This window comes from Schistosoma mansoni, chromosome 6 (assembly GCF_000237925.1).
Source record: "Schistosoma mansoni strain Puerto Rico chromosome 6, complete genome".
In the NCBI taxonomy this organism is placed as follows: domain Eukaryota; kingdom Metazoa; phylum Platyhelminthes; class Trematoda; order Strigeidida; family Schistosomatidae; genus Schistosoma; species Schistosoma mansoni.
The window spans coordinates 3,519,390-3,547,342 of record NC_031500.1 but is presented as its reverse complement, the minus strand read 5'-3'; the positions used below and the strand labels follow the sequence as shown (position 1 = coordinate 3,547,342).

The 27,953-nt window shown below is 37.7% G+C and overlaps 1 protein-coding gene across 1 annotated transcript; it reads right to left on the bottom strand.

Annotated features, from left to right (window-relative positions):
- Positions 1-14,904: 14,904 nt before the first annotated feature.
- Smp_002230 (hypothetical protein) lies at positions 14,905-27,626 on the bottom strand. The gene is made up of 8 exons (XM_018797985.1): positions 27,542-27,626; positions 25,240-25,584; positions 24,449-24,609; positions 21,506-21,862; positions 19,618-19,827; positions 18,303-18,821; positions 16,258-16,320; positions 14,905-15,229 (listed from the first exon to the last, which is right to left on the bottom strand). Exons 2-8 carry the CDS (start codon positions 25,574-25,576, stop codon positions 15,068-15,070), a joined length of 1,809 nt encoding a protein of 602 aa, XP_018652972.1. The 5' UTR covers positions 25,577-25,584; positions 27,542-27,626; the 3' UTR covers positions 14,905-15,067.
- Positions 27,627-27,953: the final 327 nt, after the last annotated feature.

Below are 27,953 nucleotides of genomic sequence, written 5' to 3'. Positions count from 1 at the left end.
ATAGCTTTAATTGACTCATGATCTCAACTCTATAAAATTACTAAAATCTCAACAAAACCCCTTCTGATAATGATCATATGCTCACTAGTGACTGGCTCCATGAGGTATTTCCTGGAGTTCTAGTGAGAAGTAGTAACCAGTGGAGTTCAAGCAGGTCTGTAGGAAGATATCAACTCATTGATGATATTGGTGAATAGTTGCTCAATTTCATGGATTGGTTAAAGTTAGAGATTAACACCGTTGGATGCCAGACGGCTCAGTGGTCTAAGAGTTCCTTTCCCAACTTGTGATCTTGTTCACTATCGTACCATTATAATTCTTTCGCTTTAAAATAACAAGTTTCCATTAGCTTTTTACTGTTCATATCGATTATTAATATGAATTTGATCTCCAATAATCAATACTTAATGTTATCGTTATCCTTAATTTTTTTTCTGATGACCTTGAAACGATCACGATAACTAAATAAAAAAAAATAAATAAAATCAATTTCTCATTCTTATCTGAGTATGATAATAATATTGTTTTGATTTATTGAGGTCTATTTTCTTTTTTTTTTTGGTTTTTATTTTCAAACTCATGTGACTTAAACCATTTGAGTATTTTCGAAATGTGAAGGTCAACAAATAAGTACAAAAAAAAATAAAAAAAAAATAAAGAAATCCATCATTATCATCATGTTTCATCATATTAGTTACTATGCTTTATTTTTTTTTCTAATCTTGTTATCAAAAATTGAATTAGAAAAAAAATTTAAAAAAACGAAAAAAAAGAAAAATAAACAAAAACAAAAAAATAACAAAATTTAATGATTAGTTGATAATCTATCTATATATATATATAACTTACAAAGGTACTATTGTGGTGTGGTCTACTTATATCCATATAAGTAGTAAATGGTGATGGTCAGGCATAGAATATATTTTGGTAAAAGATCGATATGGAAAGAATAGGAATGAAGCACAATTGGTATGAAAAGGTATGAACACTGAAATCATAGACAATGGACTGATATTTACAGAAGTAAACAGTTAAGATTAAGACAATTGATTAATAGTTTGCAAATTAATTGTTTACTGTATGTTTATCAGATTTTATTTAGATAATCTGTAATTTGTGATTTAATACGTTTGATTGTCCCCATTCGTGTTCACGTTCACTACAGTATCTAAGTGGGTAACACGATGGTGTTTGAAGATAATGGTACTGGGTTCGAGTCCCAGAGCGAAAATCAACTCTGAAATGCAGATACATCCAGCTGAAGAGTTCTAAACAAAACGAAGTTACGTGCGTCCTGAATTCCACTGCTAGCCACTATCCATCTTTGCTTATAATTTGCAAATTAATTTAATGCTCAAAGTTTTATCGACCTAACTAGAGTGATTATTATATAATAAATAGTATACTATACCGATGATCTTGAGTGACCAATCATGAATTAGATAATGCTTGTTTAAATGTTTGTACAAATTTAAAATTTTATTATCAATAGCTTGTTGTTGGATAACATTGGGTTTTGAATGGATCGAATGACAGTTTTCTTGTGAAATGAACTATGAAGGTCAGGTTACAAACTTACTTACTTACGTCTGTTATCCCTCATGGAGGAGCATGGACCGCTCAACAACAATCCACATCCAACTCTGTTCTGGTCAACATTTTCCTGTCCTTTCTAGTTACTATTCATTCTTTTCATGTCTGCCTTCAAATCTCGACATAGTGTGTTCTTCGGTCTTCCTCTTTTACATTTTCCATCAGGCTTCTAAATTAGTGCTCGCTTCGTGATGCAGTTTGATGATTTCTTTAGTGTATGTCCTATCTACTTTCACCATCTTTTCCTGATTTCCTCTTCAAATGAAAGCTGATTTGTCCTCTCCCATAAAACACTGTTGCTGATAGTATCCGGCCAGGGAATGTTGAGTGTTTTGCGAAGACAACTGTTTATAAATACTTATACCTTCTTGACGATAGATTTAGTAGTTCTCTAATTTTATGCTCCATACAGTAAAACTTTATTGACGTTCGTATTGAAGATTCTTCCTTCGATACTGGCTGACAGTTGTTTTAAATTCTACATGTTCTTCAATTGTAGGAATGCAGTTTTCGCCTTGCCAATCCTCGCCTTTACGTCTGCATCAGATCCTCCTTGTTCATCAATGATGCTGCCTAGGTACATGGAAGCTCCCCACCTGTTTCCGAGCTTCTCCATTAGGTGTGATTGTGTCGGTGTTCTCCATGTTTTCTTTGAGGATCTTGGTTTTTCCTTTGTGTATGTTGAAGCCTATTGATGCAAAGACTGCTGCTACACTAGTTGTCTTCATCTGCATTTGTCTATATGTATGGAATAGAAGGTCCAGGTCATCTGAGGAGTTCAAAACTTCCAGCTGGTTCCGAACTGTCCATTGTATTCCGTGCTTTCCCTCAGATTTCGAGGTCTTTAATATTCAGTCAATCACCAGAAGACAGAGGAAGTGGGAGAATAGACAGCCTTGTCTGACTCCGGTCCTCACTGGAAATGCATCTGTCAGCTGTCCTCCATTCACCACTTTGCACTGTAGTCTTTCGTATGAGTTCTGGATAATGTTGACAATCTCCCTTATAATAGTAAAAGCTGTTTTTGAAAATATATAATTCATAAATAATCACCGTTCTTCTTTTTTTTTTAAAAAAACTACTTTCTAAGAATATATTATTGATTATCAATATCAATATCAGACTACAGTGCAAAGTGGTGAATGGAGGACAGCTGACAGATGCATTTCCAGTGAGGACCGGAGTCAGACAAGGCTGTCTATTCTCCCACTTCCTCTGTCTTCTGGTGATTGACTGAATATTAAAGACCTCGAAATCTGAGGGAAAGCACGGAATACAATGGACAGTTCGGAACCAGCTGGAAGTTTTGAACTCCTCAGATGACCTGGACCTTCTATTCCATACATATAGACAAATGCAGATGAAGACAACTAGTGTAGCAGCAGTCTTTGCATCAATAGGCTTCAACATACACAAAGGAAAAACCAAGATCCTCAAAGAAAACATGGAGAACACCGACACAATCACACCTAATGGAGAAGCTCGGAAACAGGTGGGAGCTTCCATGTACCTAGGCAGCATCATTGATGAACAAGGAGGATCTGATGCAGACGTAAAGGCGAGGATTGGCAAAGCGAAAACTGCATTCCTACAATTGAAGAACATGTAGAATTTAAAACAACTGTCAGCCAGTATCGAAGGAAGAATCTTCAATACGAACGTCAATAAAGTTTTACTGTATGGAGCATAAAATTAGAGAACTACTAAATCTATCGTCAAGAAGGTATAAGTATTTATAAACAGTTGTCTTCGCAAAACACTCAACATTCCCTGGCCGGATACTATCAGCAACAGTGTTTTATGGGAGAGGACAAATCAGCTTTCATTTGAAGAGGAAATCAGGAAAAGATGGTGAAAGTAGATAGGACATACACTAAGGAAATCATCAAATTGCATCACGAGACATTCCCTAACTTGGAATGGTGAAGGGAAGCGTAAAAGAGGAAGGCCAAAGAATACATTACGCCGGGAAACAGAAACAGATATGCAAAGGATTTTCCGGGACAGGGTTGGATGTAGAATACTGGTGTGCAGCCTATGCTCCTCCACGAGGGGTAACAGACGTAATTAAGTAAGTTTTACTATCATAAGGAATGATGGGTAGTGGCTAGTTGTGGATTCCAGGACTCGTTATTTGGATGTATCTGTATACCAGAGTTGATGTTCAATTGCAGACTTGAATCCAGTACATTTTGCTCCAAATGCCATTGTGTTATCCACTTAGCTGTTTAGTCCTGATAACCAGGTACATCCAACTGACGAGTCTTAAATAGGACGAAACGGATGGCCTAGATTGCACTGCTAGTCACTATACATTTTTGTTTAAATTCCATGTGAATTAAGGTAATATCGAGGTAATTTGCACAAGATGCACATATACCAATAAGAGATTGATTAATTACATTCATAAACATCAATGGGGAGATTCAAGTAAGTAATATCAAGTGAATTTAGCTTTTACTACTGTTATATCTAGAACTTGGATTTTTTCTATACCGCTCACAACTTGCCTACTCGAACACTTGAACTCTCCAAGTCGCAAGTTAGAAGATAGAAGATGAGTAGAAAAAAATCTTATTACAAACAGTGTCAAATATGGTACAAAAACAATCAAATATTTATAGTTTTTAGTAAGAACAAAATCATCATTACAGTCATCTAATCCACATGCAGTAATTTTTAGCATTTATCTAATCGTGAAGCTAAATGTGGAAATTCTGAAATGTTATTCCAAACAATGATTGGAAAGAATGTCTTCAGCTCCTTTAGAGATTTCTTAAGTTCATCAGGAACCGTCTTCAGAACTATGAATTAATTTAAGAATGAAATAATTCTACTGTTCTGTTAAATAATGAATAAAAGAGGTTTTATAATGTTTACCAAATATATATGAAAAGTAATTGATTTAATACCATTTAGTTCTTTGATTATTCAGCATAGAAATATTGGGAAACTGTAGGAAATCCTGTATAAATAAAGTATTTATGATCCTTTTTTATGTAGTTGAAATCATTAGTCAATTGAAGCTAGATCAGCATGGAAAACCTGGAAGAACTGGACGGTCGTTTCGTCCTATCATGGGACTCCTCAGCAGTGCGCATCCACGATCAATGATCTTGTTAAAGAAACTATTTATTTGTTTATTCAAACACAAAAGTATTGGTGCAAGGGGTCACAAGATATATATGTGCCACACAAAACCATAAGAATGGGAAGAGAAAAGGGGTAAGATGCATATATAAAGAAAATAAGAGTAATGGTGGGGGGAACTGAAATGTACAACCAGAAGACTCTTTCAGTTAAGATAGCTATAACCACTCTTTATGAAGAAAGTAAAAGAAGGTAACAGCAGGATCGACACTGGCTTCTATTCTGAGCCATATCTGATGTCTCTAGCCACTATGTTGCATCATCTCTTGGACACCAGTCAGGGAGTCGTGAAGGACCATCAGAAACCAGCCCTTTGCAGCTTTCTTTCATACCACGACACCATGTCATACACTGACCACCTCTCCGCTTTTTCCAGCCAGTCCCAGAGTCGGCAAATAATGCACGACAAGGAATTCTCTCACACGACATTCGTAGAACATGTCCAAGCAACCGAAGTCGATGTTTCAAGATGGTGACACCAATTGGAATGTCGTCTCTGCTCCCGAACACACGATGTTGAACCTCTGCATTACTAACATGGTGTTGACACTGGATGTCAGTAATCCTTCGCATACAACGATGGTCGAGCACAGATAGTCGTCTAACATCCTCAACTGGGAGAGACCATATTTCACAAGCATAGAGCAAAACTGCTCTCACTGACGCGTTGTAGATCCGACCTTTTACAGCCAGACTAACATCACGAAGGCGCTAAAGATGACCCAGATTGGCATAAGCCGCTCTGGCTTTCACTATACGTGCATCGATCTCATCACTCACTCCACCACCAGTACTTATGTAGCTACCTAGATACACGAACTTCTCAACTACTTCAATCTGCTCACCAAATAAATGAAATGATTTCTACTGTTAAAACAATATCAGATGGTAATCAAAATTGAAATAAAAATCAAAACCAAGTATGATCAGGTTTTACACATCTAGTGATACTCCATCTTTTGTGCTTAGTAAGCAACATGTTCCATTGCCTCCTATTCATAGTACCTGAGAACTTTATCATCTTATAGTACTTATTAGGATAGCTTAAAGCACACATTTATCTAATGAATGACACTGGATGTCAGTAATCCTTCGCATACAACGATGGTCGAGCACAGATAGTCGTCTAACATCCTCAACTCGGAGAGACCATATTTCACAAGCATAGAGCAAAACTGCTCTCACTGACGCGTTGTAGATCCGACCTTTTACAGCCAGACTAACATCAGGAAGGCGCTAAAGATGGCCCAGATTGGCATAAGCCGCTCTGGCTTTCACTACACAAATAAATGAAATGACGCTTTCTACTGACAATATTCTCATTGATGTTTAAGAATGTAATTGATCAGTCTCTTATTGATATATATATGCATTTTGTACGGGTTGTTTCGATATTACCTTAAATCACAAACATTATAAACAAAGATAGATGGTGGTTAACAATAGATAATGTGATAGTTAATGTATTGAAGCGAACAGTATTAGATTCAAGTCTCGAAGTGCAAATACATCTAACTGACGAGATGTAACACACACATCATGAATTCCCCTACTAATCACTATTCATCTTTGCTCATAATTCTTATAATTTTATCAATAAACTACATGTAATATGATTAAATTACGTTTCAGTCTAACTTGATATTCAATGAATAAGGGTTTAACGTGTAAATTTTCATACACGTACCCATACCCATAAATCATAAAAACATACAGTAAATTGATGTTGACAAAAATCAATAAGTAGTATGACAAGTAGTATATATATATATACAGTAAAATGATAAAGACTTAACTTCTTTTAGTGTACATTATTCAACAAAAGAAAAAAAAGTATTCCATTTCTTTTTGTAAGTTAAAGTCATTCTATTCTTCAGGAGAGTATTACTTTTAACTATAATGTTTACCCATTGGTTACTATCACATTTATATACATATATATTCAAAGAAATAGGAGAATAATAAATAGTTGAAATCATGAGTCCATTGAAGCTAGACCACCATCGAAAACCTGGAAGCACTCGACGGCCGTTTCGTCCTATTATGGGACTCCTCAGCAGTGAGCATCCATGATTCCGCACTCGCGAGATTCGAACCCCGGACCTATCAGTCTCGAGCCAGAGCCCTTAACCGATAGATCGAATATAGATTGAATATATATATATATATATATATATATATATATATATATATATATCAGTATCTTAAAATAGATCAATCAATCAATCAGTCACAACATAGAAGTTCGTACATACGTACATCAGTTCGAGTTGCCATACCACATGAGCACAGAGATCCAGTTGTCCATTCAAATCCCATAATGGTAGAAGTAGTAAGAGTATAAGCAGTAATCCGAAAGATTAGGGTTTGAAGATGTTATTTAAGGAGTATAATCCAGTGAAATAAGTTTGGAGAGAGAAAAAAGAAAGGCACATTAAAAATTCAGAAGATTAGAATTTGGTAGAACACAAAGAGTGGATGCATCCTAACCATTGCAAACGATTTTGAGCCATGTCATTCAAGGTCTCTAACCATCGGTTGCTATCGTCTCGCAGATCCCAACCAGGTAGTCTACACCTACCAACATGGCTCAGTCCACTTGTCAATGACTTCATGTATTTGTGCCACGTTTTGGTATGGCCGCCCCTACCTTTCTTCCAACCTACTTCTACACCATAAAACATTGCACGTCGGGGCAGTCGGTAGTTGAGCACACGTAACACGTGTCCCAGCCATCTCAACTGATGAAGTTTCACTACTTCATCAATCGATTTGCCATCCTTATCTAGTACCCGTTTCCTAACGACTGCATTACTTACTCGATGGTCCCAGAATATATGAGTAATGCTTCGAAGACACTTATGATCGAATACTAGCAGCCTACAAATATCCTCTATTCTTATCGGCCATGTTTCACTGCCATCTATCTATCTTAAAATAGATAATCTACAATATTGAAAATGGCATTAAAGTTTATAATAAAACCTGGATACATTGAATGTTTATATGATGTTGTTGATATTTATATAAAGTGAAATTCATAGAAATGACATTTATTATAAATCTTTAAATAGAAAAGAAATCCTACATGTTTACGTCATAATTCTAATGTTCTATATATTTAACTTATTTAAATATGGTACCATCATTAATTATCATTATTGTAACTATGTATGTTACCTCATTAAATATTAATAAATTTCAAGTGAATAGTTTTTTTCAGATGGATAATGCCCTGGTACGGCTGAGAGTGGGGAGAGTCCGCCACTCTCCCTCTCCAAATGCTCTCACATGGCCACGCGTATATAGCCTCTGACAGGAAAGTCCTACTCATTGCCTTCTCGTGACGGTGGTGTTGTTTACGGAATTGAGAGGACGAAAAGCGAATATCCGGCGCTTTAACTGGGTTGGTGGGCAGTCTCCATGTTCACCTAGAGGAGTTGGAAAACCCTGATTACAAACCATTGGTGCACATGGGCTCAAGTATCTTGAGGGAACAAATGGTGTATGAACCAATTGTTGGTCACCGGCTACCATGGGACTGTATCTCCTCACGATGCTCCACTGCCTTGTGGATCATACCTTTAGGTCAAAGACTCCGGGTGTGGCCCCCTAAGAAAACTACCTGCTTCAGTTTGGGCACCTGGGCAACACAACAGGACAAGCTAAACTATTCCAATGCCCCATAACCCTGTTAACCAGAGGGAAAACACCAAGTTCAAATTAGGGCAAAGTATATTCTACAAACACGAACGAATCAAGCACACAACTCAAACGTATATATACGGTACAAAATGGTCTTTGGGAAACGTCACAAATTAGCGTATTAAGAGGGACAACGAAAAAATGGCATTTAGGGTCCTTACAAGGGGAAAAAGTACTCTTTCGACTCGAAAACGAGAAATTCAGATTCCCAAAATAAAAACGTTTAACAAGAGATTTCTTGAGATATAGCATCCCCAACATCACTGTAGTGGATCTTACTCACAATGATGATTGTAAGTAGTATATAGCACAACGTGGCGTCGATGTTGCAATAATTGTCATACGGAGTGAAGAGTTTCAATGCATCGAAAGTATAGATTTCTCAGAATACTTGAAGACTAGACGAGAAGACATTTCACATAGCAGAATACACCGAAAGATGCGAATGCATGATTGAAGGCTATGTATATGTATTATGATGCTGTTACTTGAAAAGTTTATACACAATAAAACTCATCATCATTAGCAAATGAAGTCTTTCCACTTGTACAATAAAGTTTAGGATAGATCTTTTTACAAACTGTTATTTAAATGATCTACTTCATGTGATACATATCAGTGATTTAATTTGGTCTTTTCATGAACGTTTTCCCGTAAATAAAAATGACTCATTTCATTCAAATTCAAAGCAAACGAATTATGTGAAACAGTTACTTTGTCTGATGTTCTATGGTTTGATCTTTTGCTTGATGAATCACTTATCAGTTCAATCCGACAAGGCTGTCCACTATCTCCATTTTTGTTTAACTTCATTATAGACCTATTGCTGGAAATAACACTCCCGTCGACTGAATTTACAGGAATTGATCTCCTACCAGGAGGTCCACTAATAGACTTAGAATACGCAGATGACATAGTCCTGTTTGGTGAAGACGCTGAGAAAGTGCAGAGTCTTCTGTTAGAACTGAGTAATAATGCCAGGATATTTGGAATGCGTTTCTCCCCATCCAAATGTAAATTGTTACTCCAGGACTAGCCTGCGTCAACTGAACTAAGGATAGGAAGTAAAGTAGTTAAACGCGTGGACAACTTCACTTATCTTGGAAGTCTGATCAGCCCTAATGGGTTGGTGTCTGATGAAATCTCAGCACGGATTCAAAAAGCTCGTTTGGCTTTTGCCAACTTACGTCACCTATGGCGAAGACGAGATCTCCGTCTATCAATTAAGGGACGAGTATACTGCGCAGCAGTTCGCTTTGTTCTAATTTACGGCTGTGAAACATGGTCATTAATAGTAGAACATGCTCGCATCTGCTGGGATAACCGGGTAAATAATAGTGAGGTTAGACACAGGGTATTAGGGAATGATGGTAAATCAGTTGATGAGGTCATAAATCTTCATCGACTGAGATGGTTGGGCCGAGTGTTACGTATGCCTGTACACCGATTACCAAGACGTGCAATGCTGACTAGTGTTCGAGAAGGTTGGAGGCGGCCAAACCAAAACGTGGCAGCAGTTCCTAAAGTTACTAACTTCTAGTCTTAGCCATGTTGGTAGATGCATACTACTTGATAGAGGTCCGCATGATTATCGTAACCAATGGTTGGAGACTCTGAGTGATATGGCTCAGAATCGATCACAATGGCGTAGGTGTATATACTCTATGTCTTCTCATAAACCTTCAGACTAAAATTACTTTATACCTTTCTTTCTTCAAATTAATTCTTTCTTCCTGTATTATATGTTTATGTGCAATTTTTCTTTTATATATTAATATCATTGAAGTATCTGCTTCTATGAATTTGGTGTTCATCTTGTTGTGCTAATGCGGCACAGCAACTTGGACCAATGAATATATGTGCTTGGTCCTACGTTGTAGCTGACTGACTGAGGAATTACAGTCTGTCAGTCAGTTGATTGGTGATATTTTAGCATGAATATGAAATTCTCGACCTTAATCCTGTACCTCTTATTATTACGCAAATCATATTTCCATCTGCTTACGAAATAGTCATGACAGTATATTGATATTATGATACCTATGATGAAATTTGAACTCATGAATAGAGTATTTATAGTTTATAAACTTTTCAATAGTTTCCAACAACAAAAAGATCATTCTAATAGCTGATCACAACAGATTAAACATAGATACATTAGTTGTAGAACATCAGGAAAACTTATGTATCTACAGTGATTAAAAAAGAAAGTCCCAGATTAACAATAATCATCAATTTATCCGGATAGAATTACATTATCAGAGTAATCTGATTCTTTCTTTTCTTACGAAAGAAAAAAAGATTATTCAAAATACTACTTATTATGAATTTAAATTTAAGCGTTCATATTCAATTCGTTCTGCTATGAAACTTCTTAGTAGTAGGTATCTACGGCACCATCATCGATGATTGAAGCCAAGACAGGTGTCACATGGTGGAGGGGTCAAAGATGAGTACCGCTTGAAGGTCACATAGTAAGACTAAACAGATGTTCAGTGTTTCCTAGATTTTAATAGTTGTTCAACGAAGATCAGTCTAGAATATTAAATATGAAAATTTAAAAACCCTCATAAACTTCCTACAATAACACAGCTCTCGTTAGAACAATTTATTTATTTATTTAAACACATACATATTGTACAAAGGGGCACCAGATATATATGCGCCACACAAAACAATGAGAATGGGAAGAGAAAGGGGGAAGATGCGTATATATAAAAGAAAAAAATAGGGTGAAAGAAAAGAGAAGAGTAATGATAGGGGAAACTGAAATCTACAACCAGAAGACTCTCAGTTAAGAAGGTTATAACCACGATTTATGAAGAAAGTAAAAGAAGATTACAACAAGCTCGCCACTGGCTTTTATTCTGAGCCGTATCTGATAACGACGTCTCTAGCCACTATGTCGCATCATCTCTTGGACACCAGTCAGGGAGTCGTGAAGGACCAACAGAAACCAGCCCTTTGCAGCTTTCTTTCATACCACGACACCATGTCATACACTGACCACCTCTCCGCTTTTTCCAGCCAGTCCCAGAGTCGGCAAATAATGCACGACAAGGAATTCTCTCACACGACATTCGTAGAACATGTCCAAGCAACCGAAGTCGATGTTTCAAGATGGTGACACCAATTGGAATGTCGTCTCTGCTCCCGAACACACGATGTTGAACCTCTGCATTACTAACATGGTGTTGACACTGGATGTCAGTAATCCTTCGCATACAACGATGGTCGAGCACAGATAGTCGTCTAACATCCTCAACTGGGAGAGACCATATTTCACAAGCATAGAGCAAAATTGCTCTCACCAACACGTTGTAGATCCGACCTTTTACAGCCAGACTAACATCACGAAGGCGCTAAAGATGGCCCAGATTGGCATAAGCCTCTCTGGCTTTCACTATACGTGCATCGATCTCATCACTCACGCCACCACCAGTACTTATGCAGCTACCTATATACACGAACTTCTCAACTACTTCAATCTGCTCACCAAATAAATGAAATGATTTCTACTGTTAAAACAATATCAGATGGTAATCAAAATTGAAATAAAAATCAAAACCAAGTATGATCAGGTTTTACACATCTAGTGATACTCCATCTTTTGTGCTTAGTAAGCAACATGTTCCATTGCCTCCTATTCATAGTACCTGAGAACTTTATCATCTTATAGTACTTATTAGGATAGCTTAAAGCACACATTTATCTAATGAATTACTAGCTATAATCGTTGTGTGAAGTCTAAACGTAACACATGGCCGAGGATCACTAGGTAAGTTAATTCGAATATTTTGCACAATATTTTACTATTTTTGATCACCTAACATCATCAGTATATATATACGAAAGTGTTTTTTCACTACATGTCGTAATTGCATTGATAAACAATCGTTGTATATGCGCGTTAAGTTTATACAAAAACAAAGGTACCTGACAATGAAATGTTTGGATTACTTATTTAAACATATAAACATTGGTACAATGAGGCACCAAATACATATGCACCACACTTTGTCATCCGATTTGTGTGACGGTTGAAATACTATCCCGGTGCCCGAACCCAAGTAGGCAGTTTTCTTAGGGAACCACACCTGGAGCATTTGACCTAAAGGTTTAATCCACAAGGCAGTGAAGCAATGTCAGAAGATGAAGTCACATGGTAGCCAATGACCAACGATTGATTCATATGCCATTCGTTCCTTCAGGATACTGGAGCCAGCCCATGTGCGCCATCGGTTTGGAATCAGGGTTTTCCAATTCCTCTAGGTGGATCCTCCATATCCACCAACTCAGTTAAAGCGCCGGACGTTCGATTTTCGTCCTCTTAATTTTTTAAACAACACCCTAGCCGCGAGAAGGCGGTCAGAAGACCTTTCCTGTCAATAGCTGTATATGCGTGACCATATAAGAGCATCTCAAGGGGGAAAGCTGACTCTCCCCACTCTCAGTCGTACCAGGGCATTTGAGGGCAATGTTTGAATAGGCGTAACTTACGCAGACAGAAACAACTGGAAATAAACTTCAGATGCAAGATTGAAGGATTACAATAGAAAAATGTCAGTTGGATTGAAGTTATAACACCAACTTTATTGATATGTATCAAAAAAAACACCAAAATGTATGTTCATGATTTTAATGATCCAATGTATCTAATTGAGAAATGATTTTGGAAGCAAATAAGAATAAAAGATGCTTAACAAGTAATGAAGTTGGTAAGATAAATACATCTGTACAGTTGTAAGTCACTTAAATGTGTATTGATCCTTTTATTATTATTTTATTATTTAAACACATAAATATTGGTACAAGGAAGCACCAGATACATATGCGCCATACAAATCTCACTCGATTTGCTTGAGGGCTGTGATACTGCCCATGTGACCAAACTGAAGCAGGTGGTTTTCTTAGGGGCCCACACCCGGAGCCTTTGACCGAAAGATCTGATCCACAAGGCAATGGAGCATCGTGAGGAGATGCAGTTCCATCGTAGCCGGTGATCAACGATTGATTCGTACGCCATTTGTTCCCTCAGGATACTGAAGACCATGTGCACCATTGGTTTGTAATCAGGGTTTTCCAACTCCCCTAGGTGGACTCGCCTTGTCCACCAACCCGGTTAACGTGCCGGACATTCGCTTTTCGTCCTCTCAATTTCGTAAACAACACCCCCGCCACGAGAAGGCAATGAGTAGGACTTCCCTGGCAGAGGCTATATATTCGCTGGCCATGTGAGAGCATTTCAAGAGGGAGAGCGGACTCTCCCCACTCTCGGCCGTACCAGGGCATTGATCCTACTCAATATTAACGATTGGATGTACCTAAGAACAAGTGTCTATGTGATATGCGCATTCTAACTATGTTACTTATGAGTAACTAATACTTTATCGTTGAATTTTTAGGGGCATCATATAACTAGTTAATTGTAAAACGGGCTAATTTCCACACGGTTATCGAAATGATTTTTTTTTCAGACAAGTTGACCTGGTAATTTTTCATCTCATCTATGCTACATTTAATCTGTTCGTTGCTGGTTCATTTAAACTTAACTTCAAAGGGGCCTGTTTGAACATCTGGGCTACCTGTTCCCGACATCTAGATACTTCAACAAGTTATATAATTTTGTTTGTTTTAATACATCATTTTGGCTATTAACCGAATAACCCTGTTCAGGTGTGTATCTGAAAAGCGTACAACCTTTCGCTATACAAGTTATAAAAGGCCCAATGATAGACATCATGGTTGCTGGCAATATACATTATTCAGATGTCGATTCCTGAAATGCTAACTTCCCAACTGGCGATCACTCAATACTTGGGCACCAGATATATATGCGCCACACAAATCTCATTTGATTTGTGTGAGGGATGTGATACTGCCCAGGTGCCCAAACCGAAACAGTTGGTTTTCTTAGGGAACCACACCTGGAGCATTTGACCTAAAGGTCTGATACACAAGGCAATGGAGCATCGTGAGGAGATGCAGTCACATGGTAGCCGGTGACCAACGATTGGTTCATACGCCATTTGTTCCCTCAGGATCCCGGAGCCCATGTGCACCATTGGTTTGGAATCAGGGTTTTCCAACTCCCCTAGGTGGACTCACAGTGTCCACTAACCCGGTTAAAGCACCAAACATTCGCTCTTCGTCCTTTCAATTTCGTAAACAACAATAATGCCACGAGAAGGTAGTGAGTAGGAGTTCCCTGGCAGGAGGCTATACACGCGTGTCCATATGATAACATTTCGAGGGGAAGAGCGGAGTCTAGCCACTCTCAGCTACACCAGGGCATTTGAGGGCTATCATACAGGATACTAAAATACAATGACATTTCAATAGATCTAACTAAAATATTTACTTCCCATCTTTTTATATTCCTAAGAGATCTTTGTCATATTACGCAACAAAGTAATCTCCAATTGGATAAACCACAGACGAAAAAAAGAACAGAATAACCGATATAAATCTCTTATATTGTACAAAATATCTCTGCTTGATGAATTGACAACAGATAAAGGAAATAGAGAAAGGGATTATTTCAAAAAAACTGTACAACTCTATATAAATGTACATGTATAAATAGATGAAGAAGAATTGATCGGTACTATTTACAGCATCATACGATTCTCGACTGACGTATTTTCATATAGCGTAAGAAATCACTTGCTTCCTTATAATCTGGATGTGTTTGACTAATATCAAATGCAGCATTACGTAGGAATTCATCAAAACGATCATCATCACATAATTCATCGGGGTTATTGTTTTCTCCAAACCACTGTATGAAATAGAAAAGAGATTGATGAAACCATATAGAAAAAATCAGAAAAGACTATGTATCATCAACTGAAATGATAGGGGGGATTTGTCGATATTGTGGAATTTTAACGGTTTCAATCACGAACTGATATGAAGTAAAACCTGGAAGAACTGGATGACCGTTTCTTCTTAGTATGAAACTTCTCATGTGCTCACTAGTGGTTAGTTTTAAGAAGAAATTCTCGCAGTTCTAGTGATTAGTCGTGACTAGTGGAGGTCAACCATATCGAGTGTGGAGCAGTTGTCCAACGCAGGCAATAGATAAGAGTTGCGCAATATTGTAAATTGAAGTTAGATACTAGCACCGTTGAATTACGACCCAATGATTTAGACCTCAATTATTGACACGCGAGACTAAAGGTCCTGGGTTACATTTCCTGACGCGGTATGGTAACTACGCACTGTCGAGGAGTTCTATACAAGGACAAAACTCCCGTCTAAGATCATTTCGTGGTTTAAATTATGAAAATCATATAATGTATATGGTATTTAACAGATCCATCCAGTTGTTCGAAACAACAAGCTGTTTATTACCATAGTAATACTAAGAATACCAGTTTTGGTCTAGTTTGGTCTTATTAGTCATTCATGATATGAGTCAAAGGTGACTAGTACTACTATGATGAGTAATACATAATGATATACAAATGTATTCCTGCGAAATATGCGTTGTATGGTGTTTAATACTCGTTCGACATACTAGGAAAAAGCCCAGTTACCGAGCGCAAACTAGTACACCACATTTCGAACTACATCTTGTATATATGAAAACTGATTGTACTACCCATATGTTAATGTGTTTTAGCTGTACACCCAATCAAAAAGTAAACATGATGAGGGCTTGATACCATCAGAAGATAAATTTCTGACTAGTGCATCAAACTACTATTAAATTTATTAGTAATACTGCTAGCTAACTGACATTTTCGTAGTGAAATGTACTCATTCAAGACGAACATTAAATGAACAATATGAACAAAAACTTACCAGTTTCGATTCACGTTCTAATCTTGCTTGAACTTTTCGTTTTTTCTCCAAGATTTTTGTACGCTAAAAATAAATTATATATGAAAGAAAAAGACGGTAGGACTACACTATACTGACGGTCATGAAATAAATGAAATCAGACAATCATATTTGAAGTGGTGATTATTGATGAATGTGCCATTTTTAAAACGGAATTGAAGATAACCTGCTAAAGGGTATCATGTTTTTGACTAGATCTCTCATTTTGCATAACTTAGTTGATGACATGATCATTGATCACCTACATAATGTTGGACTATTGAGAAGAAGCCAGTGAATCGCATCATCATTAAGATATGAAATCAAAGAATAGCTATGGACTAACAGTTAGCAGTTTTATGCAGCTTTACTAAACGGCGTTGTCATTAACAATATAGATCTCAGTAGTATGGCAACTTGGACCAATGAATATATGTGCCTGGTCCTACATTGTAGCTGACTGACTGACTTATTGGAGTTAATTATCTCCAGATGCAAAATGTCGCTTCGAGATTGACTTGGCTCAGCGCCTGAATTCATGATAGGGAGGGAAGTAGTTGAACATATGGACCGCTCAACTTATCTTCGGAGTCTCACCAGTCCTGGTGGTATTGTGTGTGACGAAATATCGGCAAGGATTCAAAAGGTTCGGTTGAGCATTGCCAACTTGCATCACTTGTGGCGTGGGAGGAATATTCGTTTGCCTACCAAAGGATGAGTGTACTGCGCAGAAATTCGCTTTGTTCTACTTTATGAATGCGAAACATGGCCACCAAGAACAGAAGACATTTATCAGTTATTAGCATTTGATCACAGGTGTCTCCGAACCAGTCCCTGTGTATTTTGTGACCACTGAGTAAGTTAGGAATAGAGTACTAAGTAAGAATGCCAAATCGACTGAACAAGTAAAAAATATTCATCAACTGAGTTGGATAGGACATGTATTATATATGCCCAACCACCAACTACCTCAACGAGAGATGATTTCTGATGTAGGAGTAAGCTGGCAGAAAATTAGAGACGGCCAGACCAAAACATGGCATCAGTCCATGAAGTCATTGACAGTTGGACTGAGCCATGTTAATAGGTGTAGACTACCACCTGGTTGGAGTCCGTGTGATTATTGTAACCAATGGTTAGAGACTTTGAAAGGCATGATTCAAAATTGTTTGCAATGGTGAAGGTGCATCTATTCCTTGTCTTCCCCTAAATCCTTAAATTCTAAATTTCCCATACATTCTTTTGTTTTTATTTTACTAATTTATACTTTCTTTTCGAATCGTATCTTTGATGCTTAATCTTTTCTATTACCACTGTTACTGTTACTACCTCTACTATTCTGGGATTTGGCCTGCTAATTTCATCTCTCTGTGCTAATTAGGTAAGGCAAATTGTACCAGATCCTACGTTGCGACTGGTTGACTGACTAATTCAAAGTATATCTGATTCTTCACTACCCTCTCTACTCAATGAAAGACCAAATCACACTCCGAAATAGATTACTAAATAATAATGTAGGTTGTGTACTGGTTACTCCAGATCCGTTGGCCAGCTACCATTAGCAAAAACCTATTTTGACAAAGAACAAATCAACTTCCCTCTGGAGAGGAATTTAAGAATGTTGGTTGCTGAAGGTGTACGTTCTGGAAGTCATCAAACTGAATCACGAAGCAAACTCGAACTTGGGATCCTCAAAGCAAAAAGAAAAGACTCAGACCAAAAAACAAATTGTGCGGAAAATTAGAGGCATACATCAAAAGAATGAATAGCATTTGGAAACAACTGGAAAGCAGAGTTCAGGTCAGATTGCTGATCAGCGGCCTTAGCTTCACGAAGGGTGACAGGCTTAAGTAAAGTACGTAAGTAGCTGGTTACCATTACTGAAAGGCTTTTCATAAACACAGATCATTCTCCGGTGCAGTCATCTGAATAATACAATGTGTATTATCGTCTCAATAATCAGTGAGAAAAACATTTATAACTGAACAAATTATTAAAAACTTTAATTGTTTTGAAAAAAAACCTACCTGTTTGATTTTCTTCTTCCTTTTACTGTCATTCTTCTGAGAGGATTTAACAGCTTTATTATCACTGTAATTATCTTCGGATTCAAGAGGACTGTTATTTTCTTCCATTTCTTTATCTTCATCATCATCATTATCATCGGAATCCCTCGCCTCTGGTAATACCCTACGACGAACTTTTTCACGTGATATAGGCATTACTGTTTGTGAGTCCTTTTTCTTTTCAACAGGTCGTAAATCATATTCTTCGGTTTCAGAAGCATCATTAGGAGTATGAGAGGCTAGATCAAGGATTTCTTCTTCTTCCTCTTCCGCTTCATTTTGATTGGATGATTCTCCATCCATATCAACTTTATCAGTAGATGACAATCCTAAAAGTGCTAAACGGACTTCAGCTGGTGGAAGTTTTTTAGGTCTGTGACGATGAATTCGAGGGACAGTGGGGGCAGGTGGTTCTGATTCAGGATCTGAGCTAGCCGCTGTACTAGCCCCACTTGAAGAAAGAGCAAGATATTTGGAAAGCTATAAATAAATGAATAAATCAAATGATTATTTTATTGAGGTCACGAATCGATCTAAGTTGAACAACCACTGAAAAACCTGGAAGCACTTGACAGTTATTTCATCCTAGTGTGGGAGTCGTTAGCAGTTAGCATGCATAACCTCGACATCAGAAATCGAATATAGGACCTGAGGTCTCGTGCGCGAACACTCAATCTCTGAATCATTCAGTTAGTATCCAATAATATATATTATTAGGGATTAACGCTTCAAAGTGAAAATAAATTGATACTGAAGTAGTACAAATCCTACGTTAAATTACGTAATAAGATTTTACTGATAGTTTCACTTCATATAGAAGCAAAATAATTACTTAAGACTGATTTTAGCAGATATACAAGAACATCTAATTAGACCATCAGAAGTAGGGTAGTTCAGTAAACTTGTCTGAAATAAACCCCGATAGGTTTAAAAGCTTATTGGCAAATGTCACAAACCCATTCCATCCATCAATACATGAATGGATATATAGCACATAGGATAACAAGAACGAAGACAGAATCAGACGAGTTGAATTTGACAGTCAGTAATTAAGAGGAATCCTTCATCTGTAATGAAACCAATCAGAGAGTAATTATTAGTCAAAAGTTTTCAATACAAGAGGTAAGACAACTGAAGAGATTTCCAAGAGCATTTCAACTAGAAAAGATGAGTTATGACGATAAAAATTAGTGATAAATGCAAATACAATTTAATAAGTATACGAAAATAGCAGAAATTAGTGAAAGCATCAATAAGAATAAACCGATTTTGTTACTTCATCTCTATTCTCTGTTAAAGTAGTTTTAGGATCAACATCTGAACGGAATTGATCACGTAGCCAGTTTGTTCGATCAGCCGGTGTTTTATCCCAAGTTATACCAATTCGTGTTGAGTGTAAGGCACTTGTTTCAAAGCGAATTGGGGCGTATTTTGTTTTATTGATTTCCCGACATTCACTTACAAGATGAGCATATTCTGGAGGAACCTGGAATAATTCAATTTAAAAACGTAATATAAGAATACAATATTTAGAATAAATAATCAAATGGGCATATACATATTTATTTGAACACATAAATATTGGTGCGAAGAGGCACTGAATACATACGCGCCACACAAGTCACTTGATTTATGTGTGGGCTATGATACTGTCCGGGTTCCCAGACCGAAGCAGATGGTTTCCTTAGGAGGTCACACCCGGAGCCTTAGACCTAAAAGTCTAATCCACAGGGCAATGGAACAATGTCAGGAGATGCAGTCACATGGTAGCCAGTGACCAATAATTGGGTCATACGCTATTTGTTCCCTTAGGATCCTGGAGTCCATGTGCACCATCGGTTTGGAATCCGAGTTTTCCAACTCCCCTAGGTGGATCCTCCATATCCACCAACTCGGTTAAATCGCCGGACGTTTGCTTTTTGTCCTCTCAATTTTGTAAACAACAGTAATGCCGCAAGAAAGCAGTGAGTAAGACTTCTCTGGCAGTTAGCATACCTAATGATATGAAGAGTCCGTGTACAAATTTCACAGGAAATTATGACATTACTTAACAAACATACAAGCTAAACATAAACTTGGATTTGCTTCTCAAATTAAATTAGAAACTATTTCCTAATGAGTAAAAATCAGAATTTCTAACATTTCGTAACTTAGTTCGAGACGCCTCTTCAAAGGTTAAATGAGAATAGGACTTGATCGAGTGACAATATAATAATAGTGCGTCTATGGGTCAACAATCAAATCGATGAGGAGTACATTTCATTCGATGAACCCCAAAATGTTCGGTGTAACTGAAGCAGAAACTTAGAGTGAAGATATTTTGGTATCTGCCCTTCTAAATATCAGACAATCGTTTATGATACGAGAAAATCACGTCAATAGAGAATTTTCTCAAGCTTTTCAGGAGTCTTGTCAGTTATGAAACTTGAAATTTTCTAAATTATTGGGTTTCAAAGAGACACCTGATGAATATCTTTAACTGTTACCGGCAAAGGAGCGCTATTGAGTGACGAAATGCACTTCTGGACAAAATGAGTAGCTAGACTATATATTGTATTTGATTTAGTCGGTCAGGTTAACGTGGTCCTAAAGTCGAATCGTATTTCAGATTATTGAGTATCCGGTGGTGGTTGAGGGAAGCCGACAAGAAACCCTGCTTGACCTAGGTTTCATGCTATTTGGCACTCTACAACAAGGAATACCTGTAATCTTGGGGGAACTGATGCTCCCTGGGAGATGCTCAGTGATCGATCAACTGTAATTACATTTCAGTCTTAGATGACGTCTGCTGAGAGTCAAACAACTCATTGGTAACATTCCCGGCTGTGAAGCTCGGTACCATGGGGTCGAATCCGCCAGGAAGCATCAGTTTCCTCGAGATTACAGGAACCCCTTGCTGAAAAAAGACAAACGGAACGTAATCTAGGTCAAGCAGAGTTACCTGTAAACTACCTCTACTCACCACCCACTTACGTCTCAACAGTGTACGCGATGTCGAGTCCTGAGGTTAGTCGCCATATTGGAAGTTGGTTAACAGAACTCGATCAACACTAAAAAGTACTTAATATCCATGACATTGGTCGCTAATCAATGATCGATCAATCGTATTTTTAAAAAGTGTTATACAGATAGAGGGATAGAAATAATACCAAAGCAAAGCTTACTTCAAATTGTTGATCATTATCAACAAAACGTAAATCTAACCGGGAACCGGAACTTTCATATTCAAGACCATCACAAGCCGTATAAATTGCTTCCGCTGTTTCAACACTATCGAATTCAATAATAGCATAGAAATATTTCAGTCGTGCTAACTGATATTCACGAATGCGACGTCGGAGTTTAGATGATGCATTACGCCAGCCAGATTTTTCATCAACATCTATAGCCATAGTTGAATTCTCTACAGTCAGATTGTTGTTTTCATTGCATTCTGTATCTGATTCACTTGGACGTAGTTCAATTGGTCCATGAAGAGCTTCATCAGCCATGCGTTTAATGCCAAACTCGGATGGATAGATCTAAATTGGTATTATCCGAAAATAAAACATTGAAGGCAGAAACAAACACATACGTGTAATACGATTGAATGACATTGAATTCAAAGATTAACACAAGAAACAGTCGTAATTCTGATAGAATGGAGTAAGTTAGTATGTTAAAAAGGAACTGATCTACATGTATAACATATGAATTAACTACAATTACGATTGTTACCGCCGCTTAGTACAAAGTGCCTGACTGAGCCGTAGGAATATTAGGAGGTAGTACTAATTTTGATAGAGTTTTGTTCTCTGAGTTGGATGGTTTGGTCGTGGATCTTTCATCGATCTTCTGAACGACATCATCAGAACAAACTTCTACCTGAAGCCAGACTTGTACACCACTGGATACTGACTCAGTGATCTGAGGATTGAACATTCGCGAAGGTAATGGGTTTGATTTTCGATTGAGGGATTACAGTGGGCACTTATGAGGAGTCTCATAGTAGGAAAAAATTATATTTAGTGTTTCCATGTTTTCAGTGATCGTTCAACTTAGATTGGTTCGTGATCTCAATGCAACTCATAAATCTCTACAACCCCATGCTGACACTAAACATTAATTGAATGAACTATTTTAAACGGCTCAACGACAGAATACATTGTTCAAAAGAATTACTTTCACACCATGTAGTAGTACAAAATTGAAACTGGAGCGGACAACTTTCTATCGGTTAGATCAACAGCTTAAAATACTGATTTCTAAATTAGCCACTTTCTGTCAAAGTCCACAAAATGCTTGTCAGATAAGACCTTTAAAAAGATTTTGTCATTTATTGGAGATATTTACAGGGACACCTTGTGGAGTAAGATAGTACTTAGAGGGTTAAAAACCAATTGTTTGTAGTCCATTCGGGAACTGGAAAGCAACAAAACTCTAGAAACAATATTTTTCTTCCACATTAATTCACAATTAATAGTGATACTGTTACAGCGAAATGAACCATAGTAATCGCTCATCTAAATTAACTGTTTTGTCAGATATTTCAGTTAATAAAACTAAAGTATGATTTTAAGTTACAGCTACTACCCACAATCCATGTGGAATAAAATACAAAACAATTCAACGAGACCGGCTATAAAGTAAACAGGTATAGAAATTGTTGACTTCAACCCATTCGCTCTTGAGATGTGCTTTTTTAAATATTGTGCAGCTGAGTCGCCCAACACCATCATAACCAATCAACAACTATACAACTATAAAAACTTGTTCTTCATGGAATACATGAATCATCGGTCTTATGATTAAGGCGTTAAGTCCCATGTTCGAAAACCTCCCCACCTACTTTGGTTTAGGGAACTGGGTAGTAGTACTGTGGTGTGGTCTACTTATATCCATATAAGTAGTATATGGTGTGGGTCAGACATAGAATGTATTTTGGCAGAAGACCGATGAGAAAAGAACGGAAATGAAGCGCAATCGTCTGGAAAATGCATGAGCAATGGAATAAGAGAAGAAACAGTGAAGATTGAAACAATTGGTTGTTAATTTGCAAATTGACTGTTCATTGTTTGGTAATCAGAATTTACTGAGATAGTCTGTAATTTTTGCTTAAATACATTCGATTGTCCCCAACTAGTGTTTTGTTCACTACATTTGGTGTCGCTGCCAACCAGAAGGAGGAAGGGTGCTGTTCTGCGGACGCCGCTGCGGGTCTGGAGTGGAGGTGCTAGTTGGGGCAGTCTGGTGAGGAGAGGTGGCGTCGAGTGGAGTGTTCTGGCGGGGCGGCGTTGGCTGTAGCGGGTGCTGTCGACGGAGAGGAGCAGTGGGACGTGCGGCTGCTGGGCGGACATGTAGATGGCTCAGCAGGCCGGTGGAGTACGGGTGTTGAACGTCCCAGGTGCCGGGTGGATGCGGATGTTGGTGCCCCGGCAGGTCGACGGAGCTATGGAGGTCAGCGCGCCGCAGACTCGACATTCTGACGGAGAGTTTGGCACAGACTGCAGTGAAAGAAGATAGTGGCATGGCGAGCAGAACCACCGCATGAACGAATGCTTTAAAGGGGGGACGAGTGTGGTGTGGTCTACTTATATCCATATAAGTAGTATATGGTGTGGGTCAGACATAGAATGTATTTTGGCAGAAGACCGATGAGAAAAGAACGGAAATGAAGCGCAATCGTCTGGAAAATGCATGAGCAATGGAATAAGAGAAGAAACAGTGAAGATTGAAACAATTGGTTGTTAATTTGCAAATTGACTGTTCATTGTTTGGTAATCAGAATTTACTGAGATAGTCTGTAATTTTTGCTTAAATACATTCGATTGTCCCCAACTAGTGTTTTGTTCACTACAGTACCACTAGCCTCCAAAATTAGAGTGTGGTTCATAACTAGGTACCTGATGAACGAGTTAAGTTAAATTTTAGTTCATAGGAGCTGAATGCCCAGATATTCTGATGGAGAATAGAGTAAATAATTTATCATTTGAGAGTACCAAACGACAACGCAATCATTTAGTCTAGTATTCTGCTCAAATCTTTAAAACAAAAAGTGAAATACAATGCAGGGATGGTAGTTTAGCGTCTACATTTTAAAAAGTCGTTCGATCAATTTAATGACTTACTGTAACTTTTTCAATATGCCCTCTGGCTGGTAAAAATGATTCTAAGACCATATAAATGGTTTCTGGTTTTGCATTATCCCAATCGAAATGGAGCAGTGCCAATCTATGACTTGTCTGGGTAGCAGGAACGGAATCTTTAGTTAATTCATACCAATCTGCACCTATATGTATATGTAGGAAAAACACTTCAAAGCTATTATGAATAGTAGGTATGGAAATGTTTAGGTTTATTTTGGATACAAAAGTGTTCATAATAAGATTACTGATATGCTAATTTGTTATATTCAATGATGATTACTAGTTGACTATAAAATGGAATAGCATACTTAAGTGTTTACGGAGAGAATGGGAAGTAGGAAATTCATAAGTCTAGAGAACAATTTTGGCTACCTTAACTTTGAGACATATCCAGTGTACAGAAATAAGGTCTCAATATTGTAATATGGTTTCTATGTGGTTTGGTTTGATGGGTACGGAGAGTGTCCACCAACCCAGTTAAAGCGCCGGACATTCGCCTTTCGTCCTCTCAACTTCGTAAACAACAGTAATGCCGCGAGAAGGTAATGAGTAGGACTCCCCTGGCAGAGATTATATACGCGTGGCCATGTGAGAGCATTACGAAAGGGAGAGCGGACTCTCCCCACTCTCAACCGTACCAGGGCATTTGGGAGCCGGGTAGGTTATCTCTGGTTACTCATTTTGTTGAATGGGATATTCTATCGCTATTCAGAAATCTGCATATCACTTCTTTGTTTTTATCATAAGAAAAACTAGATAAAAAAAGTGCTAACCTTGTAAGTCTTCAATAGCCTCAAAAACATTAATTTTTTCTTCGTCGTTAGTCGAAGCGCTTGATTCAGTTTCTGAGGCTTCGAGTTCAGAACTTTCATTGCTACTGGAGTCCGATTGTTTTTCTGAACTATCCTTTCGAGTTTTAGATGCTAATTTCTGTTTCACGTATGCTCGTGGATTTTTGAACCAAGGGCGTCCGCGTTTATCTTTGAATGCTGATTCTGGTCCAACATCATCAAAAAGGTCTTTAACAGTCCTCGTCTTTTTAGCACCTTTACGTTTGCCAGGAGCAAGTAGAGGGTCATGAGATATTTCTTCCAAATTTTTATTATTCATTGATTATTCTGAAAATATTTAAATTAAATTGATGGATAACGAAAAATATCGACCGGAGGTAAAACAAAGTTTATTTCATCAAATCACAGCTCATGCGGCATTTTGAGTTTAAAAGGAACGAGATACACTCCCGACACCCTTACATTGTTACTCGAAATGTTCAGAAGTCTTCGCATTTAGCTAGTGCCATCTAAGTACACTTAGTCAATAAATTAGTCGTCAGGAAAGGTGAATATTATCTATGGAAAAATGTCTATAGCAAAAGTAAATACAAATGAGGAAATCAGTTATCGTCAGAGGATAGCAAATGAGGTAGATAATCAAGATGAAAGTTTTCAGGAATGTCTAACCTAGACAAAACTACAAGTGAAGAGCCTTCAGTAGTGGACTTCTTTAGCAAGAGATCCAATGACGACTTTGCCTTTGAACATTTAGATTAACGGAGTCGAATGAGGCGTTTAGGTCATGAAATGTAACTATAGTCAGGGATTAGTATGTTTCCAAACCTGTTGAAGTGTGAAAATTTGGTTTGTACAACCACAGTCAGGTCTAAAACCTACCTAGTATTTACTGTCCGTATTCAGAAAGTAAATTGGAAACTATAATGATCAAACTGATTTACATCTCGTGTCAAAAGAGGATTTCTGTTATTTGCTATAAATGTGGAAGACCAAGGATCAAGAAACGTCGTATGTTTTTCCCACAGTGACTAGCTTTCATCACGTTAACCAAACTCAGTCAATCTCCAGAAGAATATTAATTTCGTTCAACAGTAACGAATACATTTACATGGAAACAAGCCAGAAATAGCTGACTAGATCATAAACCACCATCATAACTAACAAGAAAACCATATCTGATAACAGACATAAGTGATGAGCTGATAGAAATCACAAGACAACGACATCACTATAGTTTCTTACTATTTGGTAGCCGTTTCAAATTTTCAATTACAGCTTATGACTTTAAGTTCACTCATTTATACTTCAGCCTAATTGAACTATATGGTGTTGCATTAGTTGAATAGTCGAGATTAAACAGAGTACATTAGTTTATTAGAGTATGAATGCAAAAAGCTCATGAGGTTATTGGTGAAACTGAATTATTCGGAACCTTGTTTATACCACACCTGATTTCAACTGCCAGAGTTCAATGTACACATACCTACGGATCACTTAGTGATGACTGATTTTTGGATTAGATACAACCGCAATCTGAACTCCTACTGGGTGTCTGACCAACTTCTCTCGTCCTACATCTTAAATTTTTGCGCCAAAATCCCCCACTGCATTGCTTAAACATCACACCGCGTTAGGTGAGATCTACCAACGACTATATATCGTATAGCATACTTAGAGAAACAAAAAATGAAGAACAAAGGCGAACCTTAGGGAAATCTTGAGGAAGATCCTTAAGGGAAGTCATTGATCAAACTGTGGTTTTACCTAAAATTCCCACACTTAAGGGAAATATGTCAAAATTAACACTTCCGCTTTACCCATAACGTCTACCTTCCCCAAAATAATGTCAAACTGCCTATATTTTTTTGAGAATTGACACGTAAAGTGGTTAACTTTGTAAGATAGGTCACAAAATTCTGCAAATAAGACGATGTCGTTTTAAGAGTGGGTGCAAAATTACTTAGATCGGTATGTATATAGACGAAGAGTAAACAGATCGGCGCACACTTAGACGAAAAGTGGATAATACGGCGTATATTTAGGCGAAAAGTAGACAGTTAAGCGACATAAAGGGGAAACCCCACATTATTTCCTCGAAACAGAACGTTTTGACGCGTTTCCTATTATTTCCTCCTTATTGTTCATTGCATTTCCTCCTTGTTCGCCTTTATTGGTTTTTTGGGATTCATACTTGATACTAGATCAGTTTCGTGCATATTTAAAGTTTTTCGGACATATAAGCACGTATGTAAGTGCATGAAAACAGAAAGCCCGAAGTACTTACCACCATAAAGACTCCAATCCCACCACTTGCTTGGTTGAATCCCTCGTAGCGGTTTATGTCACAGGTTCAAATTACGCTCCGAAGTGTCCAATGTGAACAAGCAGTTATTAACAAGTGCGTAAAGAAAGTCAAAAATCCTGAACATGTAGTCATAGAGTCGTTAAAAAGCTAGGGCAACATTTTAAGACTGAAGAAACAACCTAAAAGTTCGTACAGTATGAAGGGAGTAACGATAGACTTTTTAGGAATGTCGTACGCAGCTATGAGGATTTGGTTATACGCCTTAACCAAGTCGATTTTTAAAAAGACGGTCGTATCTTCCAAGGTAGCTGCCAGGTCGCGAACACGCAGTAAAGAGTGGTGATCCAGAATGGTTCTTGTACTAAGTCTTCAATCATCGTTAGCTGAACGT